Here is a 24,497-nt window from a genome sequence, read left to right as displayed (position 1 = left end):
CTCTACTGCCTCCTGTGCTGTTTCACACGGTCTTGGTCAATATTGATTTGAAACCAACCTCTCGGAATTATCGTGATCTGGAGTAACTTGTCCTCTGAACTTTTTTTTTTCTTCTTACGAAGAAGTAATACCCTTTGCTTTATGTTTGTACTGGTACAAAGACGAAGAACATAATGTAAGTTGGAATTGTCTTCTGCCACCACCACGCTGGTATCCTTGGGGGTCATGCTATTCTGGGTCTTGGTTAGAATGGTCATGTTATTACTTGTGAGAACTTTCTGTAGCCGTGCGCCATGATGTTCCTAGAGTGATGAAGATCCATGTGACTCTGTGTTTCAGTTCATTCTACTGTTTCAGGAACTTTGGGAAAATATTACAGATTTCAAATCCAAACTTCCCCATCTTCAGATTGCGCCTGAAAATCTTCCTCTTGGATCATGCCTACAATTACCTCCCCGCACCCCCTGACTCGGGGCGTGCTACACCACTGACAAGTGCTCTGGGACACTACTCTGTGTGAGGGGGTGCTATATAAATGCAGGTTGTTGTCAACTTAACACCCCTAGATCTTTCAGCTTTCTCCTTGGCTAGTTCTATCCCATACATGGAGTACATGTTTCAACTTCATTTGCCAGTCACCAGCCCATGTGCATACCCTATAAGCTCTCTTCGTAAGATATCTGATTTCAGTTTACCCCAACTTGGTGTCATCTGCAAACTTCATGACTTTACAGCCAGTCTGAATTACAATACAAAATTAAATTTGTATAGTGCCTTTCACTTCAGGAGGACGTTCCAAGGCGCTGGATGGTCACGGATTTGGACCTGAATTCTCCTTAGTGTACATTGTATTGCTTATTACTGTGTCTAGAACAGTGTAGTTTGATTCTGCATCACTCCTGGGGTGTCGAAGGTGTCGGCAGTATTTCAGTCAGCTGAATCCATATTTTGGAAGGTGATGTTTACAAGCGGGAGCAGAGTCGTGAAGGTGAGTGCAAATAAGAACATAAGAATTAGGAGCAGGAGTAGGCCATTCGGCCCTTCGTGCCTGCTCCGCCATTCAATAAGATCATGGCTGATCTTCTCACCTAACTGATTACCTACCATATCCCCTAATCCCTCTATTTTTCAAGAATCTATCAGTCTCAGCCTTGAACATGTTCAAGGACTGAGCATCTACAGCCTTCTGGGGTAGTGAATTCCATAAATTCACTACCCTCTGAGTGAAGAAATGTTTCCTCAACTCTGTTCTCAGAGGCTGACCCTTAATTTTAAGACTGTGACCCCTGGTTATAGATTCTCCTACCAGCGGTCCAAATCCCTGACTATCCAGGCCTTGGGGCATCCTCCCGACGCTATACAAATATAATTTGTTGTTGTTACTATTGCCCACTGTTCTTTGACAAAAGGCATGTTTTTTCATGTTCTGTTAATGTCATCCAGCAAGCAAATAGGCTATGCTGAAGAGTGATGTGACCGGGGCGCTTCTGCTGCTGGCATTTCCCTTACAGTTTGTAGGAAGTTGCTTGACCTTCATCATCACCCTCTTCTGATGACATGCAAAGATTGATGAAGTGCTTCATTTGCGATTGTGTGCATATCTGACTTCAACAACTCTGTATAGTCATTTAATGAACTCACTACTAGTACCTGACTGAGAAACAAATTTGTGGTTGCTGGATAGAACAGAAGCTGGGAGATGTCGAGGATTATTAGTGCTGAAGGGAGTCCTATGTCCTATTCTACCTAGGAAAGAAGCTCAATTTGGATATAGTCTCCTGTACTATATCAAACCAGTTATATTTATTACCTGCTGGAACATACCTCTTTGGTGAGAGAATTCTGCAGAAGAAAAGCTACAGTGAAAGCAGTTGCAATGGCATCAATTTGAGGTGGTTTCACTTTGAGAAATTCTTATTTGCCCAAGTTCTCAAGATCAAATTTCCTTTCTATTCATTCTTTAGGTTTACTAATGGAGATCAAGTCTCACACTTACAAATTTGATTGTTTCTTTTGAGGAATGGAATGCATGGACAGCATAATACTGAATACCTTTGTTTCCATATCTGGCCACAGGCACCAGGAACATTACAGGACCAACCTAATCTTGCCACTGCTTAGTGTTCCACCATTGGAAAATGTGGTGGGAGGGGTCATACAGCCCCACCTATTTCTGACTTATCACTCCAGTTAAATTCTGGCACATTTTGTGGATTCCGTGCTGGGGGATGGGGGAAGGAGTCCAAAAAGTGTGCATTGTCATGATGGCATTTGAACAGGAAAGGTTCCCTCTTAGTAGTGATGGTATCAAGCCTCATTTAATGGCCTATTAGCTTCACTGACACAAGGGCAGATGCTAGTCATAATCATTATCAGTACCGACATTAGCTGACTGTTAAATTCCACTTGGCACAACACCGTTCAACCCAGTGTTACGCTGAATTATGCAGTAGTCATTGTTCTCAAACTATGGATGATAGTTGTCGATGTGTTACTAGGGACGCCACATGTGGTAAAACATCAATGTACAGTGAATGTATGTAAATAAATCCTTGTGTCTGATATTGCCTCTCACATCAGTAGGAACTCTCAGGATTTACCATGAAGTATAATGACTGCATTTTGTAGATGTAATAAGTGAAGCTTCATCAGTTTATTAATGTCACTTGAACTCTGAGATCTGTTACTGTGAGGCAACAGCAACAACTTGCATTTATATGGCGCCCCTCACATAGGGTAGTGTCCCAGAGTGCTTGAAAGTCGTGAGCACAATGGCGAGCTGGGGAGAAGGGGAAGGTGACCGACCATGGCAAGGTCGAAGAGGAAGGTCTTCAGGCGCGATCTGAAGATGGGGAAGGAAGGGGCAAGGTGGAGGGATAGAGGAAGAGTGTTCCAGGGTTGCGGGGCACATAAATGCATATAGATTTCCCTCACAGGCACGGAGACATTATTATTCTGAGGGACAAGAAAGCTCGGTTCTGATATAACTTTGTTTTTGTCACGTTTGTGAATTACTGTTCCTGGATCGAGCAGGATGTTTTCTTGGGTTGAGCCACAGGCTGAATGAGGCGTAAAAAGACAGTTAAAATGTCTTTAATTGCAAAAGTATCTCAAAGCAAATGACAACTGTAGTGGTGCAGGTCAAGTACGGAAATGAGTGACTAAATGGACTGTCAAAGAGCTGTGCTTGTTGGAGGTAGAAGGCAGAAAAAGAGGCAGGAAGAGAGTTCCACAGGCCCAGGGTATGGTGGCTGAAGGCTTCTGGAGAGAAGACAGTGAACAAAGAGACTAGAGTGGGAAGAGAGGCCAGAATGTTGGGCTGGGTAGATAGCTAGGGATGGGGCGAGAGCGTGGTGTATTTGCGTATTAATTGTGTGAGTGTTTCTTTTGAGGGAGGAAGAGTAAGAAGGGAGTGGTATATGTGGAAGGTAACAAGTAATCTCTAGTCTCGGCAGTACCTCCACATCTCGTGTGTTAAAATGTTCAAGATATAAAGTGTAACTTGTTTGAAACTTCAATTTAGTGAGAAATTTAATGAGATTCAGTTTTTAATATGCCCCTTTGAGTGTGATTCTGACTGTGAATGAAACAATTTTTTTGGATTTACTTGCAGAAAAATTATAAGGAGGCAGAAGAGGACTGTAAAAGTGGTAAGTTGTCCAGAGTGACTATTTTCTATTTATTGTATGTAAATGTAACTTGTAATTAAACAGAAAGTTTATTTTCCCAGGATTATCCTGACTATGACTTTAAATTTGTATATCTAAAAGCCTTTGTAGTCCTGTAGCTTATTGGCTAGAGCGCTCGCCTCGCAAGCGAGAGGACCTGGGTTCGATTCCCAGGCAGGGTGAAATGTTAGGCATGTTTCCTTACTCCACACGCCTCTGTTTACCCAGCAGCATATAGGAACCCGGTTGTTAGACGATTGGCGAATTGATTTCCGGGGCTAATAATCCCTCCCCCCAAAATAATAATAATTTGGTCACTTAATCCACAACTGTTTGTGAGACATTGCTGTGCTCATTCGACTGCCGCGTTTACAGTCATTAAACTTTACAGTACATCTTGTGAAGCACTTTGAATACGTGATAAGGCGCTACATCAAATGCAAAGATTATTATTAAATGTGTATTGTGATGCTAAGTAGCTTTCGTTCCCCACTGTACTGTGCACGTGCTAAAATAACTGTTCTGTTCTCAAGTCTTATGGATGCACGAGGTTCTGGGAGAAAACCTGTTAAGAGATGTGTTGGCAGCACTAGTTCTAGAGGGCAAACTGAAGGAGGTTTTTGATGCTTTGTGCGATTGTAAGACTGCGGACTGTATGGTAGGTCAGCGTTTTGCTGGTTGAGATTTGTTTTATAAGTAACATGATTTCAGTGGAATTCATAGCGCACACAAAGCACATGTCGATTTATGCTTCCAGAATGGAGTTTCCTTAAACCATCTGAGGCGGCTTGTGCACTTGCTGGCTGATTGGCAGGTAAGAATGGCTTAAAGTACCACATGCAAAACCATGGATCTTGGCTCCCGAACACTTTTTCTAGAAATGCATCAGATAATTGCTTTGTAAGCGCTCCGAGTCACTAACCCGGGTGAAGGACACTATATAAATGCAAGTTGTGGTGGTTGTTTTAATCTTTTGGGGATTCTGCATGCTGTCTTTTGAGACGAGACACAGTGTGGATTACACACAGAACAAAGCTCTTTATCCCTGGCCTAACAATTGTGATCCCATGCTGAGCCTGTGCGATATTATAACACACCACTGGTGTTATTGTCACTAAGTACTGAAGTGTGAAGTTTTGTGTTCAGTAGTGCCTGACACATTTAGTTGTGCGTGTCGTGACTGGTATAGAGGAGAGAGGGACAGGTAATGTCATTTAATAATGACCTGCGCTCAATCTATATTTGAGTTTATTGCAGATACGGTCTTTGTTCCCGGGCAGGGCAAAATCTAAGGCAAGTTTCCTTACTCCACATGCCTCTGTTTACTAAGCAATAGGTTGCAATCTGGTTGTTAGTCGATTGGCGGATTGCTTTCCGGGGGTAATAGTCCCTCCAATTAAATAATAATACTAATTTAGTCATTCAATCCAGTGTTTGTGGGATGCTGCTGTGCCCAATTGGCTGCTGCGTTTTGCCCCCAAATTGTATTGTCAATTCACTTTACAGTATATTCTGTGAAGCGCATTGAGACATCTCAATGACATGATAAGGCGCTATATCGAATGCATGTATTATTAATATTACTATGTGTTAGATTACATCGGAATGTGCAGTACCGGAAGAGACGAAGAATGGTAAGGGGCATTCCAAAAGATTTAAAAGCTTTATTTGTAGGATTCACAAGAGCAATTCCATAAACCATGGTGGGCATTTTGAGAGAGTGGCTATTTACTTATTTATTTATTTATTGATGAGGATATTGAGACTGAGTAAAGTCATCAACTCTCCCTGTATTATTGATGCCACTTTTATTTTTCTTTGCAGGCTTCGACTAATAATGCTCTCTTTTCATCAGAGCAAGACACCAAAGGTGGGTTTGAACAACATGAAGCTTAGGTGCAGCAGCTGAATAAGTTATGTTACTTTTAGAAAGAATACCGTGATATCTGACTATCACTGATGGCACATTTTTCAAGGCTCTCTGCTAACCCGGCGTACACCCTCTCCCCCCACCACTCATGTTTTTTGACAAGCTCCCAAAAAANTAGTTGTGGAAACAGCAGAGTTGGTTGTGTTGAAATTCACTGATGAATAAAAAAAAACTAGTTGAAAAGTAACAATGGCATTATTATCAACACTTTGTCTTCACCTTGCAAGTGCATCTTCCAGATTTGGTGATTCTGTCACTGAATAAAAATAATAATAATTGAGTGTAGTCACTTTGTATTTGTCGACGAAAAACAGCCGATTTGAGTCAGACTGACTCAATGCTGTGTTCTGTCCTTCATTCTAGTACTGCATTTGAACTCTAGTTCCGAAGTTGGATAGTTTTCCCCCAAACTACAAGCATCTTTTGATCAGCTAAAGATGGTCTGACATGTATGTTTCCATTCTGTTTACTTTTCTCCACATTTTGGCACATCTGTATGTCGTAGCCAGGGTGACGTGCTGGAACCTTTCTGGTCGGATTCAACTGAGCAGATCTGTAACCAGCCTCTGGGCAGCTTGGACGAATGGCCTTTCATTCTACTCCTCCTTTCTTACCACAAAATACTTTGTGTCCATGAGATTGACATTGTGAAATTCCAGACAGGATCTTCCATCCTGTAACATTAAGTGCTACTTGAGGTGTTTTTCTTCTCATGATGTCTACAAGTCAGGAGTCTGAAATCAGTTGATGCCTGACGTTGCCCACAAGGTGAGTGTTTGGTCTTTAGCGGAACAACATGGGAAAGGGAAAGTCGTATCCTATCCTCAAACACCTTTTCCCTGAACTACCGTGTATTATAAGCCAAGTATTCATGAAAAGAACAAGTGAATGGTTGTTCCCTAGAATGTAGGTGGAGCTGAGGATCTTACACAGAAAACAAATGTGATGATTGCAATTGTCTTTCAGAAAATGATTGTCGGTGGAAGTTCCGCCCTCCCCCGCGAGGCGTTGTTGGAATTGATGAATATTCTTTGTGTTGCAGGTGAGTTTCTCCTTCCAATACATGGATTGTGATGCGATTCATTCAATCATTCTTACTACAACTTTGTACTGTGTGGCGGCAAGCCAAAGAGAATCAAATTGCATTTGTGCACATTCCAAGGCTTGTGTGCTTGATAGACATTATTCATTGGTCTCCACTCCATCGATCAGTGCTTGGCAAAAGTTAATCTGTACCTTTCCTGCCCCTCCACCCATGTGATGTGAAATGCTCCCTCTCCCTCCCCGTGATACCCCCACCGCTCTCTTCTTTCCCCTTCCCCACCTTGACTGAGTTGGCTGATCCCAGCAGGTGTACTGTAGTTGGTCTCGGGGTCTTAGACTCAGGAGGGTCCAATAGAGTCCTTCATCTAGGCTTATGTAGAGAGAATGGCAATTTGACAAGGTGGTGTGACTACACAGAATCACATTCATGTTTATATAGACAATAACGGTGGCAATTCCTAGAGTTTGTCACTAATACAGTGTATGATGTGTATGGGCTTCTTGTTATACTATACATTAATCTGAGGATCTGTGTTAAATGTCTGCCTGTAGCATTGAAACTAGTCTTTTTGACATAGGTATTTGGAATATGGAGCTTGTCATTTTGAGGACTTGTGTGTGTTTGCTCATTCTGACCCCGAGCTGGTGGAATGGAGGGAACGGCATGCTTACAGACAGCTTCAGTATCAACAACAGAGGGAGCAACAGCAGGGCACCAGTTACAGCGAAAAGCTCATTGAGAAATGGCTAAATAACCCAAGTGCCGACAGAGTGGTAAGAATATGCATTGCATTGCTTTGGAAGAAAAGTGAACTGCCAATCGACTAACAATCGGGCTCCTACTTACTGCTAGGTAAACAGAGGCGTGTGGAGTAAGGAAACTTGCCTAATGTTTTCGCCCTGCCTGGGAATCCATATCCAAAGAGTTTCCTCTCCCATTTAAGAAATGTTTTTGTCACCGATCATTCTTAACTTTAAAAAAGCATCTTAATTTTTTTAAACAAGGAAACCTGTGATAAAAGATTTACCTTCTAGATTGCAAGTTTTATTGAGTTAATATTATGCAGTGTTTCATGTATTCATATTGCAAAAGTATTTTTTGGCCATTAAATGCAATTAAATTCCAATAAATGTAGAACCATCTGAGAAATTTAGCATAAAAGTTAAGATTTTTATAAACTGAACCGAAAAAACAAGGGGAAGGTTAGAAGAATAATATTTAAACAAGGGCAATCGGAATGTGGAATGTGGAATAAGTTACCCCAAATGGTTATTGAAACAGACAATTAAATCATTTAAAAGAGATTTGGATACTGACAATTGAAGAGTGAAGATGGAAAAAAGTTTAAGGTCCAAAAAGTGGTTGAGACTTGTTTTTTGTGGGGGAGCCAGCCTGAGTATCTGACACATGCGGAAACCCATCACTGTGCTTAAGGGTATCCGAACCAAGCTGAGAATTCCATGCATCCCACCTACGCATTGAAATCCCAGAGATAGATTGTTGCAATGGAATGCATACTCTCTCTCTCTCTCTCCCCCCTTGGAAGGATACATCCTGCTCACCTAATTCCGGAAAGTATTAGACACAGGTTGGTAAGAGCCAAAGCTTGGGGACCCCAAAGTGTGCGTTGGGGTAAGTGCTGGAATCTGACCATTTAAAACCACATAGCTTGGCATTGAATCAGGTCAAACGTTCACTGCTCAGAGTTTGAGATTGAAGCAGTGAAGTTTGTTCAATTCCACAATACCACTTCTCACCACTGAGTGTTACTGTAATTAATTGTTCACTTTCGTTGCAGTGCCACAGTGTGGTGCTGTCCATGTGGTTCACTGGAAACGGAACCGAAAAAAATCAGATGTAAAAACGCGGGGAGAAGAAACTGACTTGAATAAAACAGTGAAAAGGGATTTTAAGAAAAGTTACTGTTTGCCTGACCTGGGACCTCTTGTATGGATAACATAGGTTGTCTGGCTCTCCACTGATTTAGTAGTTTTTCATCTCACACTGTACCGGAACCCCGATGATAATCCAAAGCTTTTGGAAGCCTAAAGCAGCTTGAATCCCCAACCCAGGTACGCCATGTGCCTTCAGTGCCTAGCAGTCTTCATCCTTGTAACTGCCCTCAGCTTGGAAGATCTGCTTTTGCCTTGTTTACAATATATATGTGCAATCATGGTCTGATGCACACATACCACACATGACTAAATAACATTGAGTAGCAGCAGTACAAGGGAACCTAAAAATAAGCCAAAGAGAAGTACTAAATGGATTTAATATAAATAAAGAAATGGTAATGGGGAAAATAATGGGACTAAAGATATACAAATCTCCAGGATCTGATAGATTATACCCCAGGGTATTAAAAGAAGTAGGGGAGAAAATAGCAGATGCATTGGTCACAATTTTTCAAAGCTCTCTATATTTGTGAATTGTGCCCTTGGATTGGAGAATTGCAAATGTCACTCCCATTATTTAAGAAGGGAGGGAGGGAGAAATCAGGTAACTACAGACCTGTCAGCTTAACTTCAGTTGTGGGGAAGTTACTGGAATCTATCATCAAGTCATCAAGGGCAGAGTGACTGAGCACTTGGACAAGTTTGAGTTAATCAAAGAGAGTCTCATGGATTTGTGAAGAGTAGGTCATGTCTGACAAATCTAATTTAATTTTTTGAAGAATTTCTTGACACAAAGTTAGGAGGCACATTAAATTGTGTGGATGGGAGCAGGAAGTTACAAACAGACTTAGATAGATCAAGTGAGTGGGCAACATGGTGGGTAAGAAAGTGTCTGTGGATGTCGTCTACATGGACTTTCAGAAGGCATTTGATAAGGTTCTGCACAAGAGGTTATTAGCAAAAATAAAAGCGCATGGAATCGGAGGTAACCTTGCGACGTGGTTTAGTAATTGGTTGGGAGGCAGGAAACGGAGAGTAAGGGTAAAAGAAAGCTTCTCTGATTGGTGGGATGTGACAAGTGGTGTTACACAAGCTTTTCACTTGTATATATAAATGACTTGAATGAAGAAATAGAGTTTTATATCCAAATTTGCGGATGACACAAAGTTAGGAGGCACAGTAAATTGTGTAGATGGGAGCAGGAAGTCTCAAAGGAACTTGGATGGGTTAAATAAATGGGCAAAACTGTGGCAGACGGAATTCAATAAGGGAAAATGTGAAGTCATCCACTATGGATCCAAAAATAGCAAAACATAATATTTTGTAAATGGTGAGAAACTAATACCTGGGGAAGAGCAAAGGGATTTGGGCGTCCACATACACAAATCACTAAAAACAAGCTCGCAGGTACAAAAGTTATCAAAAAGGCGAATGGGATGTTGTACTTTATTTCAAGCGGCTGGAATATAAAGGAGAGAAAATGATGCTTTAACTATAGCGAGCTTGGTCAGACCCCAATTGGAGACTGTGTTCAGTTTTGGACACTGCACCTCAGGAAGGATATATTGGCTCTGGAGGGGGTGAAGCGCAGATTCATCAGAATGATACCAGGACTTAAAGGGTTGAGTTAGGAGGAGAGGTTACATAAACTTGGTCTCTATTCCCTTGTGTTTCGAAGGTTGAGGCTGATCTGATTGAGGTTTTTGAAATAATAAAGAGATTTGATAGGGTAGCTACAGAGAAACTATTTCCTCTGGTGGGGAATCCAGAACAAAGGGGCATCATCTTAAAATTAGAGCCAGGCCATTTAGGAGTGAAATCAGTGGCAGTTTTTCATTCCAAAAGAAGTGGAAATCTGGAACTCTCTCCAAAAGGCTGTGGATGCTGGATTCATTCACATCTTCAAGACTGAAGTGGATAGATATTTGTTAGGTCAGGGTATTAAGGGATATGGGGCAAAGGCGGGTAATTGGGCTTGAGGTACAGATTAACCATGATTTTATAGAATGGCGGAACAGACTAGAGGGGCTGAATGGCCTCCGCTCGTTTCTATGTTTCTGTGAGTTCCCTCTCAGCTGGTATGTACCATTCACATGCAGAAGCTGGCACTGAGATATGCATGGTCTGTAAGGTACCAAGCCAGAATGAGTGGCCTTTTTGTATTTCTGCTCCAACCTGATCTTATACGATCCAAACAGTGGGCGACTGTATGTTTGCTACCATTTCTCTCTGACTTTCCTCTTCAGGTGAGCAGAGTGCTTGAGGGGGTGCGAGTGGAATCAAGTCGTGAGCTCAATCAAGTCTCTGATGGCAGAACATACAGCTTCGCTTGGATATTTTCTTTTACTTGCAATGTAAGTTCAACTGGTGGGTTTCCAAAAGTAATCAGCTCAAAACGTGACATAAATAATGCTGTGTTATGTTAATCTGATCAAATCAAATTGTTGAAATGCAACTGGTGCTTAATGTCTCAGCGTAATGCAGAAAAGTCCAAACTCAGTTTGTGATGACTGACTTCGGAGAGAAGAGAGAGGCTGAGATAGATAGTATTTGTAAATCTGTACCTACGATTAAATACACAACAACACATTATGTTTGTATTGCGTCTTTCACGTCGGGAGAATGTCCCGAGGTGCTGGCAACTAAAATAATCCTTGCATTTACTAGGCTTTGCACAGCAGCTCATTTATTCTTGAGGGAATTCAATCTGGAGCAAATACCAAGACTGACCATGTGAGGGAGCTGAAATAACATGAAAGAATCAGTGGGTTGCTTTAGCCTTCGTGACTGTTCAGTTCTGAATGTGGTCGAGATCATTGGGTTTCATTAACTCCTCCATTCACCACTGAAGTAAATAATAGTAGTCAATAAAATCTTGTTCATAAGTCTGTACTGTCTTTAAATGAGTGCTTATGTTTAGTGCCCCTCTTTAACCTTTTATCATAGAATCCTACAACACAGAAGGAGGCCATTCGGCCCATCGTGCCTGTGACTGCTCTTTGAAAGAGTTATCCAACTAGTCCCACTCCCCCACTCTTATCCCATAACCTTGCAACCTTTTATTAAATTGTACTTTTAATGTGTTCAAACAGCCTCCACGTTTGCTTCATCAAGTTGCCTTTTTGAGTAATTCTTACACACACTGCTTCCACATCGCTTCTATCGCCGCTGGGGACTCTGATAGTCTGCACCCGTACTCCATATTACCACACTGTCAAGAATGGAGCAGAGACTCAAGTGGCCAGAACAGGATTGAGGAGCACTCTTACCAAATCGCCATCAAATTTTATTCCCAAGTCTTTGGAAACTTTCAGCAAACCATTCTTTTTGACTTCGGCTCGGAGCCGGTGCTGATGCAGACGGTTACGGTATCCGCGCCATCGGATAAAGGTAAGTAAATGATCATTGGCTGGTGCTCTTCTACAGTCTAGGGCTAGATGTTAATGCAAGACCCAATAGAACCCATTCTGCCTATTTCCTGAGGAGTCCTGTAGTGTATTGGTAAGAGCACTCGCCTTGCAAGCAAGTGGACTCAAGTTTGATTCCTGGGCGAGGCAAAACTTTAGGCAACTCCACAAGCTTCTATTCACCTTGCAGTAAGTAGGAACGTGGTTATTAGTCGATTGGCGGATCGCTTTTCCAGGGATACCTTCCAAAAAAATAATAATTAAACATCTTTAAAACAAAATGTGGTCGCTTAATCCACAACTGTTTGTGGGACACTGTTGTGCACAATTTGCTCCTGTGTCTGCCCAAAAGATATACAGTCAATTCATTTTACAGTATATTCTGTGAAGCGCTTTTAAGCTGTATCGAAGATGTAATAAAGCGTTACATCAAATGCAAGGATTACTATTATTATTGTTTCTTCATATCTGAAGAAGCCTTCCATCTTTAGTCACAATTTCCTGCTCTTTCCCCATCTCCTCTTGTGATGTGGCATGTGCTTGTCCGCTTCTTTTTAAATACCCCAATTGACTCTGCTCCAACATACCCCAGTTAATCATTTCACACCCAGACAACTCACTGGAAGAAGTTCGAAATCTCTCCTTTTACTTCCCAAGATTGGTATTGCAGTATTTCCGATCTGTGGAGCGTGAACTGCCCTCACATAGAGGAAGGGGAGATACTGGAATACAGAGCTTATTCAGATGTCTCAAAGCGCTTCACAGAATATACTGCAAAATGTAGTGCCTATTTTGTGGGCGAAACTCGACAGCCAATTGCGCACAGCAGTTGCCCACACAAACAATTGTGGATTGAATGACCACATTATTATTTTTTTGAGGGTTGTTATTGGGAGCGAACAAAGCCTATCCTTGCTCACCAATTAAAAAAAAATACAACATAAATAAGTTCTGTACATGTCGAAAATAATGGTTAGTGAGCTCCCTATCTATTCCACCAAAAAGCTAAAATATTATATTGTTTTTGTTACCTTCACAGCCGCAGAAGCCCTGTCACACCATCAGCAGCAATCGCTGACCACATCGCAGCGCTGGGAGGCAACCTGCAAACAAATTGTTGAATTCCGACCTCAAGAACTGTCCGATCTGGATTTGAACCTGCTGGTTACCTATCAGATTCCTGCTGCTGCTGACCAACTCTTCACCCGCTCAGTTCTAGACAAAGTTCTGAACAGGCACAACTATCATTCTCGCTTCCACGACCTTCTCTACATAGAGGAAAACGCACAAAACAAAGATATAAGCAAGTAAGAGTTTCATAAGACCTGAGATCAGATTTTAAAATGAAGATATTTGAGATGCCTCGTTTCCCAATCCCTCTTAAAGTAATCCTTACATTTGATACAGAGCCTTTCACATCAGGAGGACGTCTCAAAGCGCTTCACAGGATTTATTATGGAGTCCTGCAGAGTAGTGGTAAGAGCACTCGCCTCGCAAATGAGGGGACCTGGGTTCGATTCCTGGGTAAGGCGAAACGTTGGGCAAGTTTCTCTACTACAAACACCTCTGTTTATCTAGCAGTAAATAGGAACCCGGAAGTTAGCCGATTTGCGGTTCACTTTTCTGGGGGTAATACCCTTCAACAAAAATAAAAATAATTTGGTCATTCAATCCAGGACTGTTTGTGGGCCACTGCTGAGTGCAATTGGCTGCTCCGTTTCGCCCACAAACAGTCACTCCACTTTACAGTATATATTGTGAAGCGCTTTGAGACGTCTCAAAGACGTGATAAGGCCCGATTATTATTAAGATAATAAGTTGTGTCCAGTTCCTTGTTACCTTGAAATGGTTCCCTTTCATTCTAGGTTTAATATCAAAGCAAATTTGCACATAATGACGTCTTACGCAGTTCCCGGCAATCTTGGTGCTGCTCGTCATGTCCAGAACGGCCAGCTTTTTGCTTGCTTTCTACTGAGTGACACTGTCATAACCAAAGACACTGCTGCTGGGAGATTGGTGATGGAGAAAGTCACCAGCGTCCTGTTGATGCCCCTCAGCAAAAAGCGAGGCCTGGGACTGAGTCAAGGGAATAAGGAGAAAGTCTATGAAGCACTTGTGGAGGACAGGACGAGGGAGTGTATGCTACTGCGACTCTCCAAAGAATGCTGTGAGGATCTGAAGCTTCGACCTGAGCGAGATATAGAGGTAACTTCAGATGAAAGTATTCCATACTGTATTTGTGTGAAGTCCTTAAAATATTCTTTCTCTACAACATTTATATTGCTTTCTCTCTTTCCTGCGCACCCCCTTCCCCCTCCCCCCCCCCACCCCCCACAGACCATCAACCAAACAGGCCAACTAAGGCCTGACATTGGACTTGTGGAGGTGGGGAGATTTTGTCACTTCTTTTCACCTCCCCGCCCCCCCTACTCCCAAAACCTTGTCCCCAACCTTTCACCTTCTCCAATCATCCCAAACCCAAAAAGGTGCTAAATTACACACTGAAACCCTTGACTTTCTTGAAAAGCCCAAACATGCCTGCGAGTAACCTTTCCGTAAATGATCTGCGATGTGGCTCTGGAATCAGTACAACAGAGGAAGAATATACAACATCCAAATGTGTTACAACACTGGCACTTTGTGGACACCCTGTAGGATGCTGGTAGGTGCTTTATGCCCTCTTAGCCCAGACATTTCCCGCGATGCTGGGACCTGGCTCCCAGTACTTACCTGAGGTGCAATGCTTCTTTCACACCCTATTTGTGCACTGCATATTTTTCTCTTTCTCTCCAACAGGTGGAGCTGCAGTTCCAGCTGAACCGTTTGCCTCTGTGTGAGATGCACCTTGCTTTAGATAACCTCAAGGACTGTAGCTTGGTTTCTCCAGACATTTCCTCTCTCCTCTCTCTGAATCTGCCCAGCAGGTACGCAACACATTTCAGTGTCTCGTTTTGTTTAGTCGTATTTTGCAGGTGGTTTTTTTTTTTTTGCACCTTTACAAAATGTGTCCTGATCATATAATTCTGTGGAAAACAGCACGTGAGGGAGAGAAGAGGGTTGTAACTCAGATGAACCACATTATTATAATAATAATAACACCTGCATTTAATATAGCGCCTTATCACGTCTTCAAGGGTTCTCAAAGAGCTTCACAGAATATACTGTGAATTGACCGTATATTTTGAGGAAATATGCCCTCTCGAACTCCATCCCACATTCCCTTTACCTTGCTCCTTCCCTTGCCTCCTTCATTTCAAGGCACGCCTCAAGACCCTCTTCGACAGTGCCCGCGGCCACCCTCCTACCCTCTCTGCCTCCCTGCCCCCCCCCCCTCCGATTGGAACCTAATCCCTGACTGTTCAGCGCCTTGGGATGTCCTCCCGATGTGAAAGGCGCTTTGCAAATGTAATTTTGTATTGTCATTTGTATTTTTGTAAACGTGGAAATCCCACAGATAGATTGTAGGAATGGATTGAGCATCCTTTCTTACCAAAAAATAACCATGAGTTTGATTATCAAGAGCTGCGATGTGTAGGCTAATCATATAATAATAATCCTTAAATTTGATAGAGTGCCTTATCACATCTTCAGAATGTCTCAAGAGCTTCACAATATATACTGCAAAGTGAATTGACTATATAAAATATATTTAGTAGCTGGTGGTTGTAGCAGTCCTTTCGTAGAAGTAAAACCTTGTTTGATCTTAGCTGGGGGAAAGATTGAACAGAAGCTAGCTTCTTGTTCATTAAAAGAAAGGAGTGTGCCTCCCAGGCACAGGCTCCGAAGCACATTTTTGTATCATCCACTTGATAGGTATATAACTCTTGGGCTGTCAGGGCTGGGGACAAGAAAATCCACTCAGCCTCTTTTCTCAGTCTGTCACACTGAGAGTGTTGGAAACATGCCTGTAACAGAGTATCATGATACCAGGGATGAGAGACTTCAGTTATGTGGAGAGATTAGAAAGGCTGGAATTGTTCACCTTAGAGCAGAGAAGGTTGAGGGAAGATTTAATAGAAGTGTTCAAAATCTTGAGGGGTTTCGATACAATAAATAAGGAGAAACTGTTTACACTGGTGGATGGATTGGTAACCAGAGGACTCAGATTTAAAATAATTGGCAAAAGAACCAGAGGGGAGTGGAGGAGAATTTTCTTTACCAACGAGTTGTTACGATCTGGAATGCACTATCTGAAAGGGGGCGTGGAAGCAGATTCAATAATAATTTTCAAAAGGGAATTGGATAGGTACTTGAAAAGAAAAAAATTGCAAGACTATGGGGTACGAGCGGAGGAGTGTGACTGATTGGATAGTTCTTTCGAAGTGCCAGCACAGGCACAGGCATGATGGGCCGAATGACCACCTTCTGTGCTGTAGGATTCTATGGTCATCTCACTTGGCTGAAACAAATGGCCTCTGCAGAAAACTGTTCTCTGATTTGTCCAGAACAGAATTCAGTCTGTAGGATGAGATTAGGGAAAGCAAGGTAAAATGGGCACCTGAAGTGTTTGAAATTATATTTTTAAGGAGAAAAGGTGTATTACATACTGAATAAAGTTCAAATGGGAAGAAGCAGAAATGAGAGGGAAATTACGTGAGCAGATAACGGGCACTAAATGTTTTTAGTTTAAGTATATTTAGTCGTATAGAATTAATAATAATAATCCTTGCATTTGATATAGTGCCTTATGTCTTCGAGACGTCTCAAAGCGCCTTACAAAATACACTGTAAAGTAATTTGACTGTATTTTGTGGGCGAAAAATAATATTTCAGAAACCAAAGTGCTCCTGATATTGGAGTGATTTTAAAGCTGTGAAGTTGAAGCTGGTTTCAGTCTCGCAGTGAGTGAGTAGCTTAAACAACTGCCTGGCGCTGGGAGAATTCTCTGGAGATGCCATACTTGGAGGGCTGACGCAGCTCTGGGAATATTAGTGAATGAATCGAGCCCAAAAGCACAAGATAACAACAACAACTTGCATTTACACAGCGCCCCTCACGCAGGGTAGCGTCCCAGAATGATTAACAAGTGGCGGAGCACGACACCGGGGAATGGGAAGGTGACCGTAGGCACGGTGGAAGAGGAGAGTTTTCAGGCATGATCTGAAGATGGGGAAGGAAGGGGCAAGTCAGAGGGGTAGAGGAAGAGTGTTCCAAAGTTTTGGGGTGTAATGGCTGAAAGCGCAGATACCAATGGTGGAACTTAGGGCACGAGGGACATACAGGAGGCCAGAGCCAGTCGAGCGGAGTCGGAGGGGAGTAAGTAGAACAGCGAGGTAGGGAGGTGCCAGGGCACGAAGGGATTTCAAAACGAGTGTGAGGATATTCAAATGAATGGGAAAGAGGAGGATCTGTGCACAGTAGATATGGCACAAATCTAGCATTGCACTGACCTCTCTTTTTTTCCACAATGCTGGGCTTCTTTCTTCACACAGAGAGTGGGAGGAACTACTGGACCCTCGACTGAACTGCAGACAGAGGGAAGCAGCTGGTGCCATTACTGCTCCTGCAACATTCCTCCTGCCACCCATTCTCCTGATGGGTCCGTGTGGCACCGGCAAAACATTCACCCTGGCTCAGGCAATCAAGCACTTGATGAAAAAGTCTGACAAAAGGTAGAATGCAGTTGATTTTCATACATTTGCTATTCATCTGTCTCTTTTATACCGAAGCTGGTGATAGCTTGGGGTGGGACAGGGGGAGATAAGGTTATACAGAGCAGCCAGCAATTATGAGTGTCTACTTGTTGGGAAGGTGGTAATTTGGTTCCCTTGTGCACACTTTCGTCAGAGATCACTGCACAGTCATCCAGAATGGAAGCCCTGTTTGTGTAATAATAATAATCCTTGCATTTGAAATAGTACCTTATCAGAGGCGTGTGGAGTAAGGAAACTTGTCTTAAGTTTTTGCCCCGCCCGGGAATCAAACCTGGGTCCTCTCGCTTGTGAGGCGAGTGTGCTAACCACTACGCTATGGGACTCCACAAGTATAGCTTTCTCTCCCCTCTCCCAGCTATCGGACATGATAATTTTGACGGTCATCTCTCCTCTCTTTGGCTGAGGTTGATAAAATCACTGGGGATCAGTGCGTGATCCTGATCTGTGTGGCTCAGTACAGTACCACAAGGTTGTCTGAAGTCATAGAGTGTGGGTTAGGGGCAAATGAGGCAATACAGATGTACCGCATTGTGCTGTAGTGGATACTGAATAAATGTTATGTACGTTGTATTACAAATCGAGGTGACGTACTGCATTTCTTACTGTCTCAGGATTCTGTTCTGTACGCATTCAGATACTGCAGCAGATTCATTCCTAAAGGACTACCTCTCTCCTATTGTTGAACATGACGCTAGTGATATCAGACTTCTCAGGTGAGGACAATACCAGCAGTAAGAAATGATCATTACTGTTAAACTCCGGCCACTAGCCTTGCCATAAACCCCATTGTTAATCCTCTGTTGCCCAGGATTTATATTTCCAGCGGGAATGAACTCCTTTAGCTGTTTTGTTTGGGACAGGAGGAAAAATACTGCAGATGCAGGAAATCTGAAATAAAAACAGAAGTGGCTGGGAGCACTCAGCGGGTCAGGCAGCATCTATGGAAAAAGGAAAGTGAGTTAGCAGCTCAGGCAGCATCTACGGAACGAGAAAAGCGAGTTAACGTTTCCTGAAACATTAACTCACTTTTCTCTCTCCATAGATGCTGCCTGATTTGCTGAGTGTTCCCAGTGACTTCTGTTTTTAGTAGTTTGGGACAGGGTTTTGTGGTATAAATGTGATCTCAGCACCAACATTCCCACACGTGATCCACTGCTGAGACATCACGACTGAAGGACACACATTGCTAAAATTAGGTTTCTTTACTCTGTGAGGATATGAGGAGGGGTATGCTGGGACAAAACTAAATCACATCATCCAGGCCTCTCTTGTTCTTCCTGTTTGCCCTATTCCAGCTGTTAATTACCACAGTGTAGAGAAATAATTTGCTCTGTCTGTTATTAAATATTTCCCTTTGTCTGCCCTATCGACCTTTCCACTTCCTCTGCTCAGCAGGCTCTGGCCTCCTCTATGTCGCCCGCCCGATCCATCCCACCATCGGCGATCGGGCCTTCAGCCTCTGGAACTCCCATTGCACAGTTTCTTCGCCTCTCTCCCTCCCTTGGCTCCTTCAAGGCACACCTCAGCACCCTCCTCTTCGACCGCACCTTTGGTCACCCGCCTACCCTTACCCACCCTGCCCTCTACCCCTCCTGATCCCAAACCCCCAGCTCGGGTCCAAATCCCTGACTCTCCAGCATCTTGAGACATCCTGCCTGATGTGAAAGGCACTGAGTTTTTGTTTTGAAATTGCCCTGATCCTGTGCCGTCTTGCCCTGCTACCATGGAGTGTCTGAAAGCATGGATCTGTTTTTACATTGTACACTGTTTTGCATCTTATATACCTCTGCAGAGGAGAAGAGCTCCTCAGGCTTATCCTACGGTCTGTTGTGGTTGCACTTAATCTCTTGCGATGATGGTGCTGTTAACTTGAATGTATTCAGTCTGTACTGAAATGACTCCTGTCCTTTTAGAATTTATCATAAAAACAAGAGCGTGAAGAGCGTGCAGCCCACCGTGCAGCGCTATTGTCTGCTGGCTCGAAACCAGTCTTCGTTTGTGTTGCCGAGAAAAGAGGATGTCCTCAAGTGCAGGATTGTTGTGACCACTGTGAGTTCAGCGAAATACCTTTGCCAGGCTGACCTGCAACATGGTGAGTCAGCAGCTTAATCCACCTCAATTCTCTCTCCCACTGCCCGCCAGAGTTTTAATGGAATTTCAAAAGGAAACACCAGAGGCCATTCTAACACTAATATAAAAGTCACCTGGTAATAATAATAATAAAAATAATTCTTGCATTTGATATCGCGCCTTATCACATCTCTGAAACGTCTCAAAGCGCTTCAAAGAATATACTGTAATGTTTATTTTGTGGGCGAAATGCGGCAGCCCAATTGCATACAGCAGCGTCCTACAAACAATTGTGGATTGAGTGACCAAATTATTATTATTTATTTAGTTTTAGTTTTTTGAAGGGATTATTAAACCCGGAAAAGCGATCCGCCAATCGACTGCTAACCGGGTTCCTACTTGCTGCTAGGTAAACACAGGCGTGTGGAGTAAGAAAACTTGCCCAACATTTCGCCCTGCCAGGGAATCAAACTCAGGTCCTCTCTGTTCCACCTAGTGTGAGGCGAGTGCTCTAACCACTGCAGCAACAACAACAAATTATATTTGTATAGCGCCTTTCATGTCAGGAGGATGGTCAAAGGTGCTGGACAGTCACGGATCCGCAATGGACTCCACAGATGGGTGTGTAAGTCCGAGATCACAGGGATGATTCCTGGGCAATCGGCAAACACTGTCGTATTCACATTGTCACAGTGAATCATGAAGTGCAAGTAGAGAATATCTATATTTTTCACAAATATTTTTATAACAACAACAACTTGCATTTATACTGCGTCCTTCACGTAGGGCGGCGTCTGAGCGCTTAAATTTGGCGGAGCCTGTCGCTGAGCTGAGGGGAGTGGGGGAGATGCCCATAAGCACGGTCGAAGAGAAAGGCCTTCAGTCGTGCTCTAAAAGAGGAAACACCATGTACTTACAGAATATAATAAGGTTGAGAACATTTGGAGGCTGTTTAACTGCTTTCTGATTGTGAAGCTAGGTACTTGGAGCATTGCATTCAAATGAAAGCAGACTTTGTCATTATTTTCACTTGTGTTTGATTGTATGACTGGCTGTATCGCGTTGCAAGATCACAAAGCGCTTCAAACATAAAGTTACTTTGAAAATGCAGTGACTGTTGTTAGGCTGAAATACTCAGCAGCTAATCTGCCCCCTGTAGAAATGTGATGACAGTTGATAAGGTAGAGGCTGGATTTATTAAGTGTTTTTTCTCGATTTGTACACTTTAAACCAACAATTGCTCAGCATGTCTGCTGTCACAAGAGTCTTGCAACAGGAATACTAATAAGAGCACCAAAGTGCACTGTGTAAGCTAAATATGCTTCTGATGCATGTTGCTGCAAATCAATGAATCCTTGATCCAGACTGGATGTTGGCATACTAACTTGCTGTGTCAGTGAGGAGGTTAGGTTGTAGACTCACTGGTGTGGGTGTATTGCTCAGTGTGAGGCAGTTCTGAGGCACTGGCTTACACTCCGAGGTTAGGAGTTTCTCCACAGAGGTGGAGAGGTAAAGTCAAGGAGCTGATTGTACAAGGGGGTCCACAAAATCCTGTTTCCCCCATGTGTTTTTTTACACAGTGCACTGACCAACAACTGAAACATGTGGAAGACTGATGATAATTGTATTTAGAATTACTTAATAGTATCCAGTACAAATTTTTAACTGCATTTACAACAACAACAAAATGACATGTGTAAAGCGCCTTTCACATTGGGAGGATGTCCTAAGGCGCTGGATAATCATTGTTTCGGACCGGAGCTGGGGGGGTTGGGATCGGGGAGGGTGGAGAGCAGGGGAGGAAGGAGGGAAGAGGGATTGTTGGATGGAGTTCCAGAGGGTGGGAGTAGAGTGGCAGAAGGACCGCCCGCCAATGGTGGAGCGGGCGAGGCGGGGGACATGAAGCAGGCCTGAGCCCGCTGAGCAGAGGGAGAGGGCAGGTTAGCAGGGCTTACTTAGAAGGTCACAGAGTTAAGGGGGAGCAAGGCCACGGAGGGCTTTGAAGATGAGGACCAGGATCTTGAACTGTATCCTCTGTGTGATGGGAAACCAGTGGAGTCGGGCGAGGATGGGGTGATAGGGTCACGGAGCCTAGTGCGGGAGAGGACACAGATCTGGATGAGGGAGTTGGAGAAGCCAACAAGCAGGGAGTTTGCGTATTCGAGCCTGGATGTTATGAATGTGTGTATGAGGATCTCGGCGGCCTACTGTGTGAGACAGCGGCGGAGCCAGGCGATGTTGCAGAGGTGGGGGAACAACAATAGCAAGATTGCATTTATAGAGCGCCTTTCACTTCGGGAGGACGTCCCAGCGGACGTCAGAGCGGAACTTGGCGCAGATGTGGGATAGAAAGAATAGTTGAGGGTCAAACAAGACGCCAAGGTTCCGGACTGGCTTAGTAAGGTGGAGTGTGTATTTTGACACTCAGAAGGTAGGTGTGAAGGCCACATGATTGAGACGTTTAAAAGCGCATCACATAAAGTGTAGTGACTATATCTGTAAGCAAACATGGCATCCGATTTGTGCATAGCAGTGTCCCAAGAGCAACCATGATGTGAATGACCAATTTTCCCTGGGAGATTGTTGGCCAGGATAGATTGATGTCTGATGTTATCTAAAATTGTTTGGTGAAGAGGTAGGAACCGCAGAGGCAAACATATCAGTTTATTTTGTGAACCTTTTAAAAGATTGGCTTAGGCGGGCCTATAAATTTTTTTCCATACCTGATAAATAGGCGTCACAATCGTTTTTTGCCAGATAAATTCAGGAAGCGTTTCTTTAACCGCTGCCCTTTATTTAGCAAATTCAAACTGGTTTTGACCTCTGAGTACGAGGACATGTTGATTGGCAGGGCCCATGCTGCGTCAGCTTAATAAAGATTGATCAAGCCTCACAAATCAATGCTTCTTTTAGATTATTCTTTGGGGGGCTGAGCAGCAGCATGTTGCCTTTGTACAAGCAAGCAGCTAATGGCAGCATGCAGCACTGTTACTAGAGACAAAAGCAATTTTCTTTGTCCTTGGATTGTTGATGATCAGCTTTACACTGCTCAAAATCAAAGGCTGATGATGTGAAGACGTTTAACACTGTTTATAAAATTCTGACAATGTTTAGACATGTCTCTCCGGTGCTCAGCTCCCACATTGATGCTGCCTTTAGTCAATACAGTGAGCTGTCTTGAGCTGCTGATGCTAGTGTTGGTTGGTTCCAACAGTTGTGTCCTGAAAGCAAACCAGGGAGCAGAGGAACAGGAGTAGGCCATTCAACCCCTGAAGCCTGTTCCGCCATTCTATAAGATTGTGGCCGATCTGTACCTCAACTCCAATTACTCGCCCTTGCCTTGATACCCTTACGATCACACACTGCAAGTTATTAGCGCAGCAATTGTTAATTTTCATCCCAGTTAAAGCCCTCGTCACAATGTTTGCTTCAGTGAAACAATGGGTGAAAATTGTCTGTTTGGGTTGACATTTCCTGACGGTTTCAGCTCTTTGTCTCTCTAACCCCATGGGATGTAGGGGATGGAGCCCCAAAGACATGAATTGAGTCCAATATGTGATTGGTCAAATTGAACATGGGTGTGAAAAGCACTGTATCAAATTCTGGGATTATTTTGTTAAAGTTAGACTTGGTATCCAACAATTCTGTAAACTATGGAGTGATAAGGGTAGGTGCTGTGTCCTTGTTATAATGATTGATATGCAATGTGCCTGTTTTGTTCTGATTATTTTATGATGTAGCCGGTAATTTGAAGAGCACGCTGTGTCTGTAACTGAGAAATTGGTTGCAATTAGCAAACACATCGCCTAAGAAAAGAGGCTCTTTGAACAGCAATCCAGCTTTTGTTGGGTGTGTTTTTACAAAACGTTACCAGCTGCAGATCTGGAAATGGCTGCTTTGGGGAAGAAGTATGAATTATCATTGAAGTGTCTTCTGAATGGCATTCAGCATGTGCTTGTTTTATGACCCATAATAGTGAGAGCTTTAGAAAAGTGAAGTCAGCAGATTTGTGTGGGAGAAACAAAGGACTTGATTAATCATTTTAACGTGACAATATTCTTGAAATCCAACTGTGGTGCCTGCATGTGGAGTCCTGTAGCTCAGTGGTTAGAGCACTCGCTTTGCAAGCGAGAGACCTGAGTTCAATTCCAGGCAGAGGGTGAAACCTTGGGCAAGTTTCCTTACTCCACACGCCTAATAATAATCCCTCCAAAGCCAAAAGCAATAATAAATTGGTCATTTTCAATCTACGACTGTTTGTGGGACATTGCTGTGTGCAATTGGCTGCCGCGTTCGCCCACAAATATACAGTCAATTCACTTTACAGTGTCTTCTGTGAAGCGCTTTGGGACGTTCTCCCGACTTGAAAAGCGCTGTATCAAATGCAAGGATTATTATTATTATAATGAGGAATCGCTTGGATAATCACCCAACTGGATTGTTTCTATTCCCAAATGCTTACTGAAGTGTATGCTCACTTTTACACACATCTACATAAAATATCACGGCTTTATCTCTGTCTGTGCTCAGTGCACATAGATAGTACGCAGACTTTAAATCAGAATGAATTTGGAGTTCTCTTGCTCATGTTTGTTTTTGTTGTGGGAATGAGTCTCCCAGGACAACATTTGCGTGGAGTCCTGTAGCTCAGTGGTTAGAGCGCTCGCCTCGCAAACTAGAGGACCTGGGTTCGATTCCCGGGCAGGGCGAAACGTTAGGCAAGTTTCCTTACTCCACACGCCTCTGTTTACCTAGCAGTAAGTAGGAACCCAGTTCTAAGTTGATTGGCAGATCGCTTTTCTGGGCATAATACTTCCTCAAAAAAATT

The 24,497-nt window shown here is 43.2% G+C and overlaps 1 protein-coding gene across 1 annotated transcript in view; it reads left to right on the top strand.

The window, feature by feature from the left end:
• Nucleotides 1–24,497, top strand: part of LOC103186620 (probable helicase with zinc finger domain) — a 78,658-nt gene that overhangs the window by 4,578 nt on the left and 49,583 nt on the right. The window contains exons 3-16 of the mRNA XM_007905777.2: nt 3,614–3,650; nt 4,202–4,326; nt 4,426–4,482; nt 5,493–5,538; nt 6,565–6,640; nt 7,221–7,416; nt 10,785–10,892; nt 11,631–11,928; nt 12,985–13,252; nt 13,811–14,150; nt 14,742–14,869; nt 17,378–17,557; nt 18,211–18,312; nt 19,513–19,691. Of these exons, the coding sequence (XP_007903968.1) occupies nt 3,614–3,650; nt 4,202–4,326; nt 4,426–4,482; nt 5,493–5,538; nt 6,565–6,640; nt 7,221–7,416; nt 10,785–10,892; nt 11,631–11,928; nt 12,985–13,252; nt 13,811–14,150; nt 14,742–14,869; nt 17,378–17,557; nt 18,211–18,312; nt 19,513–19,691 (2,140 nt within the window). The remainder of the gene's footprint in view (nt 1–3,613; nt 3,651–4,201; nt 4,327–4,425; nt 4,483–5,492; nt 5,539–6,564; nt 6,641–7,220; nt 7,417–10,784; nt 10,893–11,630; nt 11,929–12,984; nt 13,253–13,810; nt 14,151–14,741; nt 14,870–17,377; nt 17,558–18,210; nt 18,313–19,512; nt 19,692–24,497) is intronic.

The sequence above is a fragment of the Callorhinchus milii genome, unplaced genomic scaffold (genome assembly GCF_018977255.1).
Source record: "Callorhinchus milii isolate IMCB2004 unplaced genomic scaffold, IMCB_Cmil_1.0 Scaffold16, whole genome shotgun sequence".
In the NCBI taxonomy this organism is placed as follows: domain Eukaryota; kingdom Metazoa; phylum Chordata; class Chondrichthyes; order Chimaeriformes; family Callorhinchidae; genus Callorhinchus; species Callorhinchus milii.
Note: the sequence above shows the minus strand (reverse complement) of the source record. Positions and strands in the feature narration are given on the sequence as shown.